General features: G+C 49.4%; 1 protein-coding gene across 1 annotated transcript in view; it reads left to right on the forward strand.

Annotated features, from left to right (window-relative positions):
* Positions 1-20,030, forward strand: part of LOC122569398 (protein bric-a-brac 1-like) — a gene marked incomplete at its 5' end in the record, with an annotated part of 164,834 nt that overhangs the window by 135,598 nt on the left and 9,206 nt on the right. Inside the window, 1 exon segment of the mRNA XM_043730384.1 lies at positions 17,986-18,043. Within this exon segment, the coding sequence (XP_043586319.1) occupies positions 17,986-18,043 (58 nt within the window).

Raw genomic sequence — 20,030 nt, forward strand, 5'->3', positions numbered from 1 at the left:
CGGCTTAACAACATTGTCGAAAGGAAGCGAAAGAACGCGAGAATGAAGAGATTAGGACTGTAGAGTCTCGCTCGGAGGCTTCCGCTAATGATCGAATTCGTGCACCGGCAGAGAACGCGCGGCAATGCGTTAAATTTATACCTAGCGAGTTCACGAGAGGAACGCGAGTCGCGCGCTCCGACGTTACTCCATTCGCGCTTCTCCCCGACTAATCGCCTCGCTGATTCGCCCGACCGTGCGCAAACAGAGGAGACGGTGAAACAAAGGGTACCGAGATACCTTCGGTTAACTCGCAGCCGAACACTCGAATTGACGTAAGGCTAACCGATAGACGGACGGACGGTGGTGTTGTTTGGCGTACGAGGGCCAAGTAAAGAGGTTTGCACGATCCTACAAAACCAAAGCATATGTATATATGCGCATACGCGCACGGACCCGTCAGCTAGGTAGCGGGTATACTGCGTCGCTTATGATTCAGCCACGCTATACATAGAAGTCCGCCCTACCCCTTGGCTGTTCGCTATATTCGATCATAAAGTGCATTGCCTTTCCTCCTGTCTGCCAGTCTGCCTGCCTGGTTGCCTGGTTGCCTGGTTGCCTGCCTGGTTGTCTGCCAACCAGCTTACTCTGCTCGCCTGCTTTGCCTGCTAACTGCTAACCTATCTACCTTGCTACCAAGCCAGCCTTTTCACTGGACAATCTCGCCACGGTTCGCTTTGTAGATCGCCGCCCTGACTCGACTACCTCGGCGCTAGCTCTCCACGTCCATTGTTTCTGCGACCTGCTCCTTTCTTTCTTTGCTCGCTGCTTCGTCGACTTAAAACAGGTAGAAGATTCCGTGGCTGCCGGACTTTGCGTGAATGTGCTATGCATCGATATGGGCGCAGTAGCAATTAACAAGAATTAGCGAGCTCGTTGTTTGCGGCCCCGTTACTTGCACAGAGTTAGAGGCGTTCCCTTTTAAGCGGGTCAATGCCAAGGCGAGATGTCTATATATTTAAGTAGCGGCGACCGTGAGGGCGCGGCGAGAACCTAAAGATTTCGTGTAATCGATAACTGGTGCTTTAAAAAGGCAAAGCTGATTCGAATACGACGAGTAAAAATGTAGGAAAGTCGATGAATTTCGACGTGCGAGCAGTTTGGAAGGTGCGACGATTTCGGCCGGTGGAGAGTTGTAGCCGGATCCGTCGTCCCGTTAAATTTCCGTGCGAGTCGCCGTGATACAGCGGTAATTACGTTACTTCCATTACTTACGTTCAAACGCGATATAACCTCGGCCGTAGCGCGCAACGTTTTAACGTTTCAAGACTTTCGCGACGCTCGAGATATATCAAGTACGAAGACGGTTGGACGACTGAGGATTTTTCAAAGTTTTAAGCACTGCTAATTTCGCGCAACGAAAGTTTCGAAAGGCTGTGTGCGTGGAGATGGTCTCATCGGCTGGACACGAATCGCCTCTTCCTTTGCGGCTATCGTCGGTGAGACGCGAACTTGGCGTGGCCCGACATCGTGTCTTTTTTCTTTTTTTTCTCTCTTTGCTCCCCTTTTCCTTCTTTTCTCGCGGCTGCACTTCAACGTCGTCGCACAGACGACTACGAACATAAGTAAATAGCGTTTCTCTCGGAAAGACGGAAATTACAAGCATACGCAGCCTTCGCGTACGTACAGAAAGAATACGTTTGTATTTTCCTTCTAGCCGTAGCAGAGAGATCGCGGACGATATTTCATTCGATATTGCAGTCCCGGCATTATTTCTCTATTTCAGTAGCCGGCGCGTTCCCCGTCCCCTGGTCCCCCATTCCCCTGGTCCCCCATTCCCCCGTTCCCTGTTCCCCGTGCCTCTCTGCTCTAACACGGCTGCTCGCCGCCGTTGCCACGGCCCACCCCTCTCTGCTGCCGCCGGAAAATAAATTGTTTAATTTATATTAAAAATAAATAGAACCACGGAGAACGAGAGCCCGATTCGAGCGGCGCAGCGCCGCGGACGGCCCGAGAAATATTACTTTTAATATTAGCATTCGCCCTCGCGCTACCCCTGCTACACCCCGTCCCCTTCTTCTGCCTCCGCCGTGCCGCCCGTCGCCCCTTCGCCGTTCCTCTAGGTCGCTCTCGCACAGCCTCCTCCCACCTCCAGCTCTTCCTGCCCACCCCCGTGCTCACCGGGTCCCGTTGTCGACAGTCTCCGTCAACCCCCTCTCGACAGCCCTTACCATCGCGTTCTTTTCGCTCCTTCTGTTCCGTTTCCCCTTGGCTGTCCAGTCTCTCTCTCTCTCTCTCTCTCTCGCTCGCTCCCTCTCTCTCTCTCTCACTCTCTCTCTCTCTCTTTCTCTCTTTTTTCTTTCTTTCGAATTGGCCGGCTGTACACCGCGTTCTCTGCTCGGACGCGAGCTTCTGCCAGACCACGCGTGAGTTACGCGCACGGGAACAACGCGACGAAAGAACCGGATGAAAAATTTATCGCGACGTTTCCAAGATCGATTCGTCGTTCGCGCCTGCAACCGGTTTCGTCGCCAGCGTATATTCCAGGTGATTTTTCAAACGCTTCGAGACAAAGGCGGAAACTTCTCGATGGATAATCGATTCGAGGAAACCGTTCGACGCGTGGCAGAAACTTTTAACGAAGCGAAATATCCGGTCGGCGAAGAAAACGCATGCGCCCGTAGATGGAAAGATCAAGCGATGATTTTCGCGCAGTTTCAAAGGGACGCAGTGTGCTGGAGTGCGCGATCCAGCGAGCGCATCAGCGTGTCCGATAAAGCAGCCTGCAACTGGCAAGACGCGCTCAACGTTCTATCGGTTTCGCTTAGCGCGCTTTTTTCACCATCGATTAACGACTTACGAAAGACGTTGGAAACGCGGCGGTAAAATGTAGCAGTTAGTCGACGAGATGCGTTGATCGCGGTCCGGTCGGTTGGCGAAACTCTGGGAGCCGCGAGGCGAAAGAGTCGGTGCCGGTGGCAGCGGCGGCCGAGGAGGACGATGCTCCCCTCGGTCGGCCTCTGCTCGCTTTCCTCGCTCTCCCCTCGGGCCCTGCCTCACCCTTCGCTGCGAAGCCTCCTGCTGCAGCTGCCTCCGCGCTCCTACCCAGCCACCCCCGTACCCGCGCCCGCGCCCTCTATATAATGTACGGAGCGCGAGCGAGATGAATGGCAAGACGGCGACGAATATTTCATGAGACGCATTAATATTGCAACGTCTCATCTCACGGATGTATCGAGGTAACATAATGCTCCGCTATAGATAGCTCCTTATTAAACCACGACGCCGCCGCGTTGAGCAACCTTGCGACTATACGGTTCGCTGGAAAATCCCGCCTTTCCGCCAGCCTCTCGTCCGTGTCGCGCGATATGTCTGCTGGTTTGCCTGGCGTTGCCGACCGCCAGGCGATTTCCAACGAATCCATTCCGAAACAGCGGTCTGTTTCGTTGAAAAACACAGCCAGACGACGCGACGGTGAAACCGTAGTAGGACGGGCGATCGCGATTCGACGACGCGTCCAACTACTCGTCCGGTCATCCTGACGGATTATCGGCGTAGCTAGAAGCAGCGCGCGCGGCCAAATTCGCCTGCAAACTATTGTTTTGCGTCCGTATCGGCGAACGGGGCGACCGAACTTTGCCATTAGCGCGCGCCCCGTGTCCCGAGGTAAAATCCAGCCGCGTAATGTATTACCCGCGGAAATAGATTATTGGGAACGTTATCAAAGTTATAAACATTCCTTGCCGTTAATATCACCATCTACCGACATACTGCAACCACCGACGCGCCTCTCGCTATTAATAGCCGTTTTTCTTTCTCTCATCGTTGCTCCCTTTTCCCTCTTCTCTCTGAATCCTCTGAAGCCCGCAGATGCTCGCCGCGAACCACCGCTAGGTATAGACTCGCACGTGATAGATGCCGAGTCTGTCTTACCTTTCTTGCGGCCTGCAAAATATATGGAGGATCATCCATCAGCCGTCTCGGTGAAACTGCGAAAAAAAAACAAGGAAAAGAAAAGAAGAACGATTTTGCCGTTGCCGCCGACGCCGACGCTGCCACCTCCAGCGCGTCTACCAGCGCGTCTACCAGCGCGATACCATCACCGACACGATCACCGACACCGTTGCTCGGCCTGCGTCTAATGCCATCGAATTAATTACCGACTCTCGCGCTGCCAAAGGCCAAAACGAAATCGAACCGTTTCACCACGCTCCTTGCACGCTTCTTGCGCGCTCTTTGCCCCCCATTCGTTTCAACGATCTTCGATGCTGGGCGTGTCATTGTCGGACGTGGACGACCGACGACGTATCGCGTGGCGGATGGAAATCGCGAGCAGGAAACGGGATCGAAAGAAATCGACGAAAACGGAGGAGGTCGGCGAGAGCAACGGCAACGAAACGACAGGAAGAGAGGGAAAAGTAGTGGGAGGGCAGGGTAAGAGAGGAACGCGATATAAAGTGCAATCAAACATCGATCGCGCGATGCGGAGACCTCTTTCCTCTTGGTAGCTACCTACGTGCGTATCGAATGCATACCATGGGGTTGCATCGCGCATGCATGCGAGGTCCTGTGTTTGTGTTTCGAGGGGAAACGTTACTACCCCCGGCAAGCGACCAAGGAATCGATAGCCCGCGTAACCGAGGCACAGGCACGTACGAATAATGCTCGAGCCTATCCTCTAACCGCTAAGTCGATCGAAACCGTTTCGCTGTCCGAATCTGGCTCGCTTCTTCCGCCAACTCGCTCACCCAACCCGTTCAACTAGGAAAAGCGGCTCCACTTTTCTTCGCTGCACCTTTCTTCCGCCTCTGCGCGCCCAGTGAAAACCAATTTCGACGCGTTTTCTACGCTTTATCCTGCACGCGCCACTATCCTCCGAGGGATAAGTCACAAACTCGTGACCGATAGTCGTTCTTTGCCGATCAGTGGTTGGAACGATGGAACTATCGGACGATTGGTCTCGCGCGTCTCGATTACGCGTCCGTAGCCAGGTGAAAAAGTATGAAAAGCGCAGGCAAAATGGATGGAAAATCGGCGTCTTTATCGGAGGAGAAAAGGCAGAGCGGTGTGGATGGTCGTGCAAAGAAATTTGATTTGCGTGACTGAAAACGAGCTCGCGATGCGGTCAAAGCGGGCCGCGATCAAATCGAATCCAGTGGAATCGAATCGAATCGGATCGAATAGGTTGGAGTCGAACCGTTGGCAGGAGAAGAGCGCCGCGCGCTCCTTTTCTCCAAGGGATGGTATCATCGAGTGCTCTTCGAGGACGATTGGAACGTCGATGGAGCGGGATAAGCGAATCGGGTTTGAATACCGTGCCAGTGATGCGGCACCGATTGGTATCACCGGGAAACGACAACGCGCGGTCGGGAAAAATCCTACTCTCCCCCGTTTTGTTCCCCAAGGGCTCGAGAGTTAATCGCGTTATTTCCGATGACTTGGCGCGATCTAGAGGAAAAAAGCACGCGACCAGAGACATCGTCGCCGCGTCACTGATGCGCACCGCTCTCTGCCCTTTCTTTTCTTCGTTTCATGCTTTTTCTTTCGCAATTTTTCTCGGCACGCGTCACGCCATTTCCGATACGTTTTTCCCTTCTATCGTTCCTTTTCCTTTTTCTCTTCTTGTCACGGACAGTCGCGCTTCGCTTCGCTTCACGTCGGTACAGGCGAGTGCGCGTTTCCCTTTGCGCCAGTTCTCCCTTTAACGAACGAAAATCGGTGGAAACGCTGAGAGCACGATGCGTATCGGTTGTACCGAAGAGAATTCGAAAATAGGCGCGTAATTATGCGGGCTTATAGAATTCGAGATCGATCGTGCGCCCAGCCGTGGAATATGACGGTTGGGCTCGAGGCACGCGGTAAGAGAAGCATAGAAGATTCATAAGGATGGAATTACGTTGCCTCCACGGTGACTTTTGTTCTCGACTCTTTAATCGCGGTACTCGCTCCACTAAAAAATATATAAAGCTACTCGCCAGAGGGCAACGTCCTCGTCCACTGATGAATTTAGAAATCCACCCCTCGCGCCCGCTACCCTTTTTCGCCACCCTCCACCCATCGCCCTTTCCGATCCCACTCGTTCGTACAACAGATGCGTCCGTCTCGCCGAAATGAATAATGAATCGACGGTTTTGCGAATCTACGCACAAAACCACGCTCCCAATTACCGAGAAACGCTCGTCCTTTCCTCTTTTCTACGTCTTCGCTGTGTGCCGTTTACTTCGCCTCTTTCGGATATCTTCAACAACCAACGAACCCTATCGCTTTCGAATGACAATTTGTCGTCTCGACGAACGAGACGAATCCGCGACGTCTCTAAACTTGCTACAGTCGACTGCGAATGTGAAGTTTCGTCGCGATGAAATTCAATTCGCCGTTGACGTCGGCGACGACGGTTACTTGGCCCGAGAACGAGGTTAGAATAATTTCGACGAACGAATTAGTTTTTGTCGAATTAATCGGCCGGATTAATGCAATCGAGTGGCACCGGAATCGATTTGGATTGAATCGAGTCGGTACCCCGCATTAAATTAAATCGTTCGAACGATATTGCCGGGCCGCCGCGGTTTTAATCGGCTCGAATTAGAATCAGGCACGTTAATTGGCTGGAAATTCGCGGGCCGCGACCGTAACTTGCGAACAAGGACGTCGCGATCTTACGCATTTTCCACGCGCCTGTCGTTCCTCTCGTCGTCGATATTCGCCTCCTTCTCGTTGGGAACGTTTCAGCCTGCTAACTGCACTGCCTGTTAAATTACGTTTTTTTTACGCCACCTTTTTTCCGAAATGTAAAAAATTTTTCCTCGCTTTCGACAGCGATTTCGCGTTGCACATATTGCCGTTGCCGCCGCATGGCGGTGGTCAGTGAACCTAAACAAGAGAAAAAAAACTTGGGAAAGAAAGGATAGCAAAAAGCTGTGTGTCGATCAGCACCGCACAGCCATTTCGATCGATTTCCAAACGAACGGAATAATCTACATCGTCGCGACACGGTTATAGAACTTGCGAGCAGAATGGAGTTTCAAATTTTCATAAACAATGCTGCTAGTCGCTCAGCCGTCTATTTCGATGCGTCATCAATTGTGGTAGTACGGTACGTAATGTACAGGATAAAGGGTTACAACGCAATTACTACATAGCACGATACGATCTGATTCGCGAGACTCGAGAAACCGAGGGAGACGTGTCCGCGTACACAGGCACATAGAAGTAGGATAATTTATAAAACAGTCGTCTCAGCGATATGTTTGTGTAAATAAAAAAACAGATCTCGTCTGTGACCCGTTTGCTGACCAACCAAGTATCGACTAATCGTCGAGTGGAGAAAAAGTTGCAGCAGTGGTGCATATTCAACCGAGTCGTTTACTCGTTTCGATATGTCCTTTCTTTTCTTTCTATCGCGCAACTTTCGCCGAAGAAACGAAACCCAAGGGGATTACCGACCACGCGATAAGTAAATTTGCGCTGGTTTAAGATGTTTAAAGTAACAGGCGGCGGATTCGTTCTCGATATCCGTGGGAAAAAGTCCGACTATAGACACGGAACAAAGCGAACGGTCGACCGACCGAAGCTATGAAAAAAAAGGGCCAGCCATCGAGACGACATATAACGTGGATTTTCGAAAGGATCGTCAAAGTTTTTGTGCCCGAGCCTGTAACGCGTCGATCCGATTAAAATCGGTTAGGATATTTGAAATGTTGAAACGGTTATGACACGATTGGCGTGGATCGAGCCGGCTATGCCCGAAATAGACGCGAACGTTATTGTTGAGTTTAGTGAAACCGGAGTTTAAATATCTACCGGATGTTTGGCGTGTATATCACTTCGTAAATTTAAAGTTTACGGTCGTTCGCGCCGCTACGCCGTTCTCGCTTCTTCTCCCCTCCTTCTCCCTTCCCTTTGCCCCGTTCCGCTTCTCGATCCTTCTCAACCTTCCTATCGTCTCTATGGGTCTTCTTGTTCTCGCTGCTCGTGCGTTCTTTTTCCTTCTCCCTCTTTGCTTTCTCTTTCTTAGCGTAGCGCGGCTTGCCCGATACGCGGAACCGAGCGTATTATTTCTTCTTTCCCGCCTTTGTTTTTCTTGCGTTACGAGCGTAACCCTCCATTGTGTCCTCGATTTTCTCTCTCTATCTTTTATTTATCTTAATTATCGTTGGAACCGTCTACGATTCCCGGATTCTTCGGCCTTGCCTCGTTCCATCAATGTCCCGAGTCGATCAGATGCTGCCGCCGTTACTCGTTCGTTCTCTCTCGGCCGGTTTTCACGTTCCCCTCGGTTTCCGCTCGAAGAAGAACGTTCTGCTTTTTGAGCGTCTTTCGGAGCATGATCGTCGCCGAGTGACGCGGCGCCGGCTCGGTAGGTTCTCGCGTTAGCGGAGCACCGCTCTTTACATTCACCCGTTTCCCTTCTTTCTATTCCTTTCGCCTTTGTTCCCTTTGTTTCCGCTCCTTACCGCCGTATTTTCATACTACACACTTAGTTTACGAGTACTTTCTCCTCGTTCTTCGCCATTTATCCGTTTCCGTATCGCTGTTTGCGCAGATTCGTCCGACCGGCTATCCGGGCCGACGGAATAAATTCGTTCGCTCGTTCGTTCGTTCGCTGTCCCTGCGCTGTGTACTTTTCGTCGCAGACAGAGAGAAACAGAGGGAGGGTGCACACTTCCAACCGGAAGCAAGAAAATTTGCGAAATTTACGAGCATCGCCAGGCATCGGTTAATCCCCGATAGGTGTAGAGAGGAGCCAGCCGGCGTAGCGACAGAGCAGCTTTCGCGGCTCGTAAAGTATCGTTTAGATGTCGCGAGGTACACGTGCGGATTTCGAGAGCACCCGTTGTGCAGGATTTCAGACCGGCTCCGCCAATGGCAAATCTTGTACTATACAAACCCTGGTATATCTATGTGGAAGGTACACGACTCTAATACATAGTTCAGTACTCTATCTACATACGTGCGAGCTAACATCGCGCTAACTCCGTTCTCTGGCCAGCTCGACCTACCTTTCCTCCCCCGCCGCTCCCTTCTCCATCACACTCTCTCTCTCTCTCTCTCTCTCTCTCTCTCTCTTTCTCTACGTTTCTCCTTTTCTGCTGCCTACCGCCGCTCTCGCTCCTTTCTCTTCGCCATTCTACTCTACTCCGATCTACTCCGCTTTGCACTGTTCCACATCCCCCTTGCCATCGTCGCCGGTACACGTTTCTATCCCTATTCCTAACGGCACAGCATCGAACGCACCCCGATCCGGCTGAAGAGAGGTAGCTTCATCGCAACACGCGCGATTGCGTACCTATACGCCTATACGCGTGTACACGACGGCTACGCATACACGGGGCCGTGAGTCGACGGCGATTGCAGCTCGACGCACGTGTGCGTGCTCGTTCGCCGACCACCGACGTTGCTTGCAGCTCAACACGGCTCGCCACATTATTCAACGCATAATCCATTCCTTATATATTAATACTTTACCGACCGATAGCCGATTAATCGGTTTTTGTCGCCGACGCTTATCGACCGATAGCCTATTGATCGGCTTTTCTTTGCCGACGCTTACCGATCTATAGTCTATTAATCGGCTTTTTGTCGTCGACAATCTTTCTTATTATTTGAGCAGTAATTTGTTATTTAGTGCTAAGGTACCTCGCTCAGTTGCGTCAGTCGTGTTGCTTTGTAAGCTCGCACAGTTTTATACCGATTTGAAAAACTTACCGTTCGCGATGAACAAAAAGAAAAAAAGGTATCGCAGAGTCTAAAGCGAAACAGAGCCGGCGCCAGGGAGAATCTGCGCCTGACGTGCGTATGCTGTTGAACCGCTAGCGATCGGTAAAGTGTTAAAGGCCGAGAACGATCTATCGCGAGATTGCCGAACTAGCTGCGCCGCAGACGAAATTAGCCGAAATGCTGGCGGCCGATCTTTCCCACTTTCGGCGTTTCTTTCGCGCGCGCTGCATCAGCGAACGCCGACAATCAGTGGAAACGGTAACCGCGGCGTTTCTCGCGAACCGCGCGATCCGTCAGGCCACTCAACCTCCTTACGATAATATACACAGGAAACGTATTTAAACCGGCTAGATTCAGACGTTATGTTTGGCTGGCGAGAAGTCAAGAACACCGTTCAGTCGGAAATAAAGGTAGCCGGTTACGTTGTGCACGTTCGAACGCCAACGCATCACCGGTGATTCCCTCGGCGGCTAACCGACACTGCAAGGCATTTAACGTACGACAGGATTCCGCAGCGTTCTGTAATCTTGTTCCCGCTGATGAAAAGCACCAGGGTAGATCGATCGACGTCGAATCGGAATAATAAGTCGAGTCGATGAGAGGAACTGGATACGCGGCGGATCGGGGGACAAACGATTTGGAGAAAGTTGGCGTTAAATTCGTAGTACGGTGGCGGAAGAAGAATGGAAGCGAGTGGTGTTTCGCTGGATGGCAACATATTTTGCCGCGTCCACGCGACTATTCGAGAGGATTTATCGGAACGGTCAGTTCCATCGACCGTCGCCCGTACGTGACTACCTGTAGAGTCTGGCTGGAAATAAAACGGAACGACGAAAAAGCAGTGACCGGCAAAGAGCGCAAGAGACTCGTGAAAACGAGTAAAACGGCTGGCAGGGTTGGCACAGAGAAGAGAAGTGGGAGAGAGAGGGACGGAGGAACGTTTGCTCGTTGAACGACGACTGTCCACAGGTCGGACACAAATAAAGCCACTCGCTAAAAAGCGTCGTTCCTATCGAACTGGACGATTCGTTGAGCGATAATGACGAGTCAATGCGTCAACAGGACTCCACCCATCCTCTTGCCGTTCTCTTCGCCGACCTAGTCGCTTCGATTGCCTCTGTAAATTGTAAACAATTCCAACTGCGCGCTCAACCTCTCTGCCGCCCGTCTCTCGTTCGAAAGCGAACCTGATCTCCGTCCTCGTCTGCCCCTGCTCTCCCCGCGTCGTTTCCCACTTTTGACGATCCGAAGAAAGCGAAGCTTACCGATCTTTCACGAAGCGCAACTCTGAGACAGAAAGACGGGCAGTCGACGCGCGTTTCTCGCGTTTTCGTGTAATTCGACGCGACGCGCAACGATCCCGATGTTTTTCGCGTATCTGACCTACCGGATGAATAAAATACGCGTTGTTTGCGTTCGGTTACGCACGGCCGGCGATAGAGAGGGAAACTTAAGCGCGACAACCGGCTGACTATCGGTGGAATAGTTTGCGCGCGATATCGTTGAATAAAATATCAGCGCGTGCGTGCGAAAGAGGAGGAGAGGCTCGCGTGTCCTAGATTACACGCGCGTGGTGCCTACGTGCGCGCAGATTCACAGGTGCCGCGTGTTTTCGCGCGAGCCGCAACGCGTTTCCACGACAATCAACGCGCGTGCTCCACTCCCTCTCCTTCTTTTCCTCTTTATCTCGTCGTCCCGTGCCGCTGTTCCAGCGCTCGCTCGCACCGTGCCGTCACGTGCGTTTTGCCGGATTCCTCGCCACGAACGCAGGTGAAATTGTATTTTTCTTTAGGATCCGTGCGAAATTGATGTCACGGGTAACGCGAGCGTGATAATCGAATAGCGACGAAAAAGAGAAAAAGAGAGAAAGAATCGAAGGATGGTTCTTGAACGTACAGTCTGTACGCCCCGATTCCCCTTCGTCCCCTCGCTACCCTTTTCTCCCGATTTCGGCGTGTTCCTCCTCAGGCGGCGTTCCCTCTTCCGACGTTAATTTAGACGAATTTCATTAGAACAAACGAACTTTGCTAATCCGCGCTAATCTGATTAGAAATTTGCCGTGGCGCGGTGCATTCTGCCGCGTGAAACTCCAGCCGGTCGACGGCAGCCTCGACGACGTCAACGGCGTCGGTGGGGCGTCTGTAGAGCGTCTGTGGCACCGGTGAAGGAGAGAACGAGCCTGCTCACCGACTAGTCTTCGTCCTCGTCCTCGTCCTCGTCCTCGTCCCTTCGCATTCACTCAAATCCCCGTGCATACATTCACTCTTTCTCTCTCTCTCTCTCTCTCTCCTCTCTCTTTCATACTCTCTCATCAGATCTCCCCTCGCGTCCTTCCGACGCCTATTCATTTCGCGCACGCCTATATCCTTGCCCGGCAAATATTTGCAGGAATTAGCAACGATAGACGACTAGCTGGCAAATCCCTCGCGTTGCAAGGTTCACAGGATTTTCCGCGAGGATGTCCGGAAAACCGGAAATTCGAAGCCTTTCTTAATTAGGCCGCTGTCGCTCGTCCGCGTCTATTCTCACTTTTGTTTATCATTGTCCCCTTGGATTTAGGCCATCCATCTTCCGTCAAGGCAAGTCGGCGCTCGTAAGCGCTGCTGAACGCGTGAAAATCGAGGTGACGCTTCGCGATCCTGAGCATCACGTCGCGAGCATTCGACCAAACCATTTCACTGAAAGTCCATTGCATTTCTAAAAATAAAATCTTTTTTCAAGTTCTTCAAGAACAGCGACGCGACTCGTAACGGTTCGGCCGTACACGCGTCGAAAGCTTCGACGCTTGCGACGTTAGTGTCACGTAAAGTAAAAAAAAGAAATCGAAGATGAAAATAAAAAAAGAGAGAATTTATTTGCTAACACCTTGATTACACTAATGACAGTTTAGTTCCGAACTCCAGCCGTGACTTTCCAAGACTGAAGCTCTTACAACTCGGTCGCGTCCCTACACAAATGGTTATCTTATGACGTAGGGAGGACCCCCGGGTGTTGGGTCTGAGCCCTGGACCTCCTTATGCCGCGTGCACTCTCTTGCCGTCTGGTGGGTGTCCGTCATCAGCCCATCGGTTTTGAAGAGTGCCGGTTTACGTGACATTAGCGACGCGTATGTCACGTAAACTTGCGGGTTAGATGATAAAACAAGAAGGTTGTGCCGTAACACAATTATAACTTTGTTTTTTTTTATTAAACTTTATTTTTCACTTAATATTCACACTTGAGTATACATTGATCAAGTACGCGACTGGTCTGAGGGTAGAAACCGGTAAAGATATGTTGACTATTCTAAGGATACAGAATAAGTGAAGTTTTACCGACGATACTGTGTGTGAGGAAAGCTAGGGATGGGTGTATCTAAGGACACGGGACCATCGGATTTTTTGATGACAAATTTGGTTAGAAAATTCAGGGCAGTAGACCGAATAATCCGATCGAATAATAAGAAGGTTGGTAAACCAGGAAGGGTTTTAGCCGCCCTCGAGAGAAAGTTGCTAACGGAAGATACCAAACGTGAGGGAAACTAACTTTCCTGTGTCAACCTGCGTAGCAAACAATAAATATAAAGGAAACCTGAAACGAAAGATAGTTGTTTGGTCTGAAGGGCCTCAACTATGAAAATGCCAAGACCCATGGGGGGTCCTTAAGACTATTGAGGATACGCGCCAAGGATGTACAAACATCTGGCTGCCATCTTGCCCGCGGTATGTGGCCTGGTCTCTGATGTGGATTGATGTTACACGTACCCGGTTGCAACGTTCAAGAGCTTAAACCTTCTAGAAAAAAGCTATCCGTTGGAAGCTTCGTTTCAGACGCAGGATTTTCCTTCTTAACCTGTAGATCGTTGCAACGCACGTTGCGAACAAGCTTCGTCCCGGCGTTCGAGCGGTCGTAACAAGACGAGTCTCGAACAGAGATTCTTTCCGCTGAAGAAGGTTGGCTCGGTCTTACGAGTCAAACGAGACGAGCAGAGGAGAGGAAGAGAAAAGGTCGGAAGAATGCGAGGAGCAATTTTCTCGTTAATGCAGCGGTCGAGCGTGCGGTACGACGTGTCGCGTGCACCGCGACGTGCATTCTTGAAGGCGCAGCCCGCGACAGCCGCACGAGACGATGAAAAATGCACGCATGACAGGATGCGGCGTGTGTGCATTAGTGTGCAATGGACTTGTTCCCGTGGTAAACCCGATTTCCCTGTCGCACCGATACACGTTTTGTGGTTTCCTCGAGACGCGTGCACGCCCGGCTGTCCTCTTCTTTATTACCAAACCGCTGGATATCGTTTCACCAGCGAATCTTCAAATTATTTATCCGCCGCTATCGAGACACGATAGATTTACGTGTTAGAGCATCGTCTAGTCGGGTTTCGCCGTAACGCTCCTATCGTTTTGAATAAATTAGACACCGTCATCTCGCAGCAACGTTGAACGAATCGCAGGTCTTATCTTCTCGTTCAAGGTTACGAGTCGCTACCCAGCCGCACCTACCGCTATTATAAGCATTATTATTATTATTATTATTGTGCCGACTGTTTCGTCTCGACACAATGTCTCTCCGGAGATCGGATTTGAACTCTTAATAGAACCTACTTTATCTTCCCTTTTGTCGTCTCGTTACGTTATTATACCGTTGTTATTTCCGCTTTCATTGTGTCAGTTCGCAGAGGAACGCGCAAACGTACCAACGAAAATTCGTTTTCTCCAAGGTAAACACGCGGCGGATGGTTCGAAGGAATGCTCGTTGTCTCGGAAAAGAGCAGGTTTATCGCCGGCTAAAGTTTAGAGTCTCACTCTCGTCGGTAGCATTCTCGCGGCGTTACAGCGATAGCCACGATGGACGCAGAGAGAGAGAGAGAAAGCACGGTGGAGTGCCAGTTTGATAGAGGATCGAGGCGCGTATCAAACGAGGAGCGAAGCCCTTCGACCCTTAAAAATTCATTTGGAAAGTCAGCCGAGTGGTGTGGCTCCTGCAAGTGATTCGGTATATGAGAAGTCCGGCGTCGGTAGGCCGCGCCGCCCGATCTCTCGGTATTGCGGAAATCGCGGACCAAAACTTTTCAAATGAGCCAACTTTGCGTGTGTCTTGCGCTTTTGCCGCGTCTCGCAACCCCTTTATAGAGACCCGGAAAAACTCGCATATTAGTAAAGTTGTCGACAGAGACGCGGGCTTCGCTTCTACGGAACCCGTTCGCTCCCTCGGTCTCCGCCGAGCATCTTCCGACATCGTCTCACTTTTTCCACCGGCCGCCTCCACGCGTTAACCCTTCTGCGTTCGCTCGCAAACCTTGCGATCTGTAATTGTTACGTCTGGTGACTCTTTACGTTCGAGGCAGCCACCAGTTGTGCACATTGAATTAAGCGGATCGCGATAATCCTAAGCAACTGTCATAAAACGAAGATTTTTGATGTGCCGTTAAGTGGCATGAAACATCTTCGAGTCTGGAGGTTCCTTATGGTTATTGCTGCATCAGGTGAAAATTGGGAAAACGTGGGTTTGGACGTGTTTCCCGGACCAGCGATGGGGCGATCACCACCGAACAAGAGTTTTCCTTTGCAACAGCATCGTCACCGGACTTCACTGGTTCGTCGACCTTAGAACAGTCAACATCTCTTGACCGGGTTCTCAATCTTTCGATCATTCGCCTACTTAACTTATATCTACGCACCAGCGTAACCATCTTCTCTACAAAGTTGTTGGAAATATATGTCGAGTTATCATTAGGGTTATGGGCGTGTAACGAATCTTCATTTGGATTAGACATTGTTGTTATGCAATAGAGAAGATATTTGCTAGTACAAATATGATTATTACAGAGTTTGACAAGTAACCGTTGTAATTAGATACTCGAAATGCTAATGGCAATGATCTTAGGCTCAATAACGAATCCACGGTCAACGGGGTAGCAAATGTGCTTTCTTCCAAAGTCCAAGTCGAACTGAACACACTGGTCCACAATTCGAGTGTAACACAACTTACTCGTGCACAAGTAGAGCTCAACTAACTTCCTCAGTCCAAGTCGAACTGCACTTATTCTGCACTCTTCTCCGTACCTCTCTGTACTTCTCGGGTCAACTATATTTTTAAGAAGAGCTGTACAATTACTCCATACCTCTGTTAGGTAAAAACGTCCATCCCGTGACCCTGGCTACGTTCAGCGACCCGTTGTGTCACTTCGAGCCCAAGCCTTATTGTCATAATTGTCATAATTCTCGCGCACACGTAGGCGGATTAAATCATAAACAACTACTTCTAAATTTTATTATTCAAGTACCGCTATCACGAAAGGTGTAGACTAAAGTATCGGGGTCTTCCCAAAAGTTCCAAAACAAAGGCCCCGATGTCCTTTCTTCTCCGACATATATAGTATCTGAGGTAGATAGGTCGTGATAGGTGCGGGAGGAACTCTTGAATATATTTAACAATGTATATTCATTAATATTCTAATATTCTAATTCATTATACTCTATGCGTACACTATGCGTAGGACTCGCGATTATTATTAGCAGTTCGCGATTACAAGTTCGACTTCTGGTCGATGCGTTTCGATGCACGATGCAAGTTCGGATGATGACGATGATGATGAGGAATCTTCAATCAGATCAATTATTACTGCTAACTATCAACAACTATCAATGGCGCTTCAAAATAAATGAAAATAAATCCAGTCGTATAACTTTCACGCTGCGAAAACAATCCTGCCCACAGGTGATCATAAATAATATTCCAATTCCAAACGAAGATACAGTCAGATATCTGGGCATGATTCTGGATAGAAGAATGACATGGGAACGGCACATCGTAGATAAATCCAAACAACTGAAATGAAAACTAAAAAAATTCTACTAGTTCATTGGCAGACGCACCAACTTAAACATGCAGAGTAAAATAATGCTATATAAAGCCATATTAAGACCTGTTTGGACCTATGGAATTCAACTACGGGGAACAGCGAGTAATTCCAACATAGAAATTCCAATCAAAAACGAAGCAATACATCGCGACCTTAAGATACCCACAGTCAAAGAAGAAATATCCAAATTCAGAAACAGATACAAGAGTTAACAACCACCAAGACCCATTAGTCACCCAATTACTTGACACGACGGATCAGATCCGCAGACTAAAAAGACAATACCTTTTAGATTGAAGCATTTTAGATTCAACTAGAATCTCTTATAATCCAAGTTACAGTATCACGCCAAAATAATTTACTTATAATTCTCAATGAGAATTGATTGTAAAAGTTTACCAAATAAAAAAAAAAAGAAGAAAACTACCAACTATCGACTCGGACAGGCGTCTAACGACTGACTTTTCGTCGCGATGATACTGCGGAGGAAAACTATGACGGGGTGTGTCTAAGGATACGAGATCATCGGATTCGTCGAGGAAAGCCTTGGTTCGCAAAGTGAGGTAAATGGACGTTGCTGTTAATTGGTTAATTTCTGCGTTGATGGTTGGAGAAGGATGCTAACTGCCCTTGAGAGAAAGTTGCTAGCGGGAAGCATTGTACATGAGGAAAGCAGATTTCCCGTATCTCCCCGTAGTAAGTGATAGATTTAGGGATTGTTCAGGCAAAGACTATTTGTTCCTTTGGAGAACCTTAGCTAAATATATCCTAAGATTTATAGCGGGTCCTTAGGCTACCTGAAAATATTCTGTGAGGATGTATCGATACCTGGCAATCATCTTGTCCGAAGAATAGGTATCTTTGCGTAGCGAGCCACGGGACAGAAACCGTTGGAAAGTTTACTTAAATTCAGAAACAGATATAATACAAGAGTCAACAACCACCAAAACCCATTAGTTACCCAATTACTTGACACGACGGATCAGATCCGCAAACTAAAAAGACAATACCCTTTAGATTGAAGCGTTAGATTCAACTAGAATCAAACATACTATAAACTCTTATAATCCAAGTTACAGTATCACGCCAAAATAATTTACTTATAATTCTCAATGAGAATTGATTGTAAAAAGTCTACCAAATAAAAAAATAAAAAAGTTTACTGTCGAGTGCCGCTACACATCTTTGAATTGTTAATCAAGTGTTATACTAATTAAACCACTTCTATTATCCCAACCGAAATAGGGGATCGATCATTTCGTGGCGTCGATTGTCTAATCGTAACGGGAATTTACGACTCCCATTGACGCGCTTCCTCGCGATCGCGTCTCTCCGCGAATGGTCGAAAAACAATAATTGTGGTCGCTGGTTTGCGAAACGCGATCGAAACATCGAGATCGAAAAATGACTGAAAATTCTAACGTAATATGTTTCTTCTGTTTCAGGCCAAGTTGTTGGAGTCGTCCCACGCTTGGCTCGGAGCCTCCACGTCCAGTATAGCAGGTAAGTTGTTCGCCACATTCCACGTCTACCTAATCCGCTCGCTGTCTCGACAGCACATTTCAGGAAACTAGAACGTAACTGCACGTCGAACCGATCGTTCTTCGAGATTCTCTACGAAAACGTACATAGAAAGAAATGGTGCGCGCGATGACGTTTTGCCGCGAGTTTCCATATTCTCGCGATCGCGGTTCCTCCCCTTTGCCGACTTGATCATCTTTGTCCTCGGTCGATGGTCGACGAACGAAACGGTGAAGATGCCGATAACAACGGAAATGGACTTGGACGAAGTGGCGAGAAGACGAGGGAGGAAAGAAACGGAAGTGGAAAAAGCGGAGAATTACGGTGGGAGACGGCGCGGCTCGAAGAAATCGGGAACACGTCGGTGAAGGAGAACGCCCAACGAAAGTATAGACGAAGGAATGGGCGCGAAGTATAGCAGTGAATGAGAATACGAGGAGGAGGGTAGAGGACGAAGGAGAAGGGTGATAGCGGTGGAAGAAAAAGGCTGTGTCGTTATCTTGGCAATAATAAAGCGCAAGAATCCGCGTTACTTTAATATATTATAGAAAGCAATTTAGATAGGGGAGCAAGGGGCCAGCCGTTAATGGCACCAATAACGTACTCGCGATTCGCAGCCAGTTCTCCCACTTGTGTGCTACGTATCCCTTCACCGAACTGTGTCTGGTAAAATCTTCTTCTCTCGCGAATCAACGCGTCCATAGCTCGGTTCATCGACGGTTACCGACGCGCATTCGGATCCTCCGTTTTTATTTCCACCTAATCTCCTCGTTTATGTGCTTCTCGTCTTTTTAGTAGTATCGTTGGTAAGTTTCGCGCGATATCAACGATGTTGCAACGGAACGTTTTATGCGCTCGCCATTAGTATCTTCCAATGATTTCACAGCCGACACAGCAGACGATTTCCGTTGCTTTTACAAGCATATTTCATGCCGGTTCTTCTTCTCGGTACTCGTTCCGATTTTTCTGCTTTCGTGGAAGGTGTGGTGGAACGGTGGCATTCGCGAAACGTCCGCCGCGATTAAACGTTTTATCGGCGATTCGTGCCGCGTCTCATTGTTTCGCCGCTTTGTCTCCGTTTCTTTTCCACCCGTCGCGCGCCACTGTTGTTCGCGGTTCGCGCGCGCGATAAATCTTCACATCTTCCGCCGAAACGTTCTCGCAATTCACGGAAATTCTCAGAAAAAGGATCACGTGGCCGACGAATAATGCGCAAACGGAGCAAAGAGAGACGACAAAGGAATACAAGACACGGCGATGCTTGTGTAGGGGTGGGAATAGGGGATCGAGAAAGGGGGCAAGTTTGGATGGTATTTGCGGGAAAGTGTAGCAGCGAAAAAAAAAAAAAAAAAAGAAAAATATAACGATGTATCGAGTCCGACGGCCAGCTACCTCCAAGATCGTTCGATCTGGGATAGGTGCAGCCACAGGGTATCACGAAAAAAGTCGAAATCCCTGACTATTTTCTAGCTGACTATTCCACCCTGCTGAAGCTGAAGGCGCCCACGTGGACGCGGCACGATCTCCAGGAAGCGATCGAGGCTGTGGTTACTCAGAAGATGCGCTTCACCCAGGCGTCCACGAAATACGGAATACCGAAAGGCACATTGTACGACAACATCCTGGGAAAGACGAAGAGAATGATGGTCCTGGAGGAAGCGGGTCTGAACTCGAGCGAGGAAACGGCCGTGCTCGAATTCTGCTGCGACATCAGCGTCAGTCCGTACAATCGTCGGACGAAAAAGTCGCTGAACGCGATCCTCAACTTCGTGGAAAAGCTGAGGCGAAAACGCGACCCTAACTTTGTGTTTAACGGTCTCTCTGGTTTCCGTTGGTGGTGGGCTTTCTGTAAAAAGCACTCGATAGTATCGCTTTACTTCAACGACGAGAACGAAAACGATCAGTAAACGATAATCCGTCTTCCTCGAAGGAGCGTGCTGCTTTCCGCGTCTATGTCTCGCCATTGCGA

This window comes from Bombus pyrosoma, linkage group LG7 (genome assembly GCF_014825855.1).
Source record: "Bombus pyrosoma isolate SC7728 linkage group LG7, ASM1482585v1, whole genome shotgun sequence".
Classification (NCBI taxonomy): domain Eukaryota; kingdom Metazoa; phylum Arthropoda; class Insecta; order Hymenoptera; family Apidae; genus Bombus; species Bombus pyrosoma.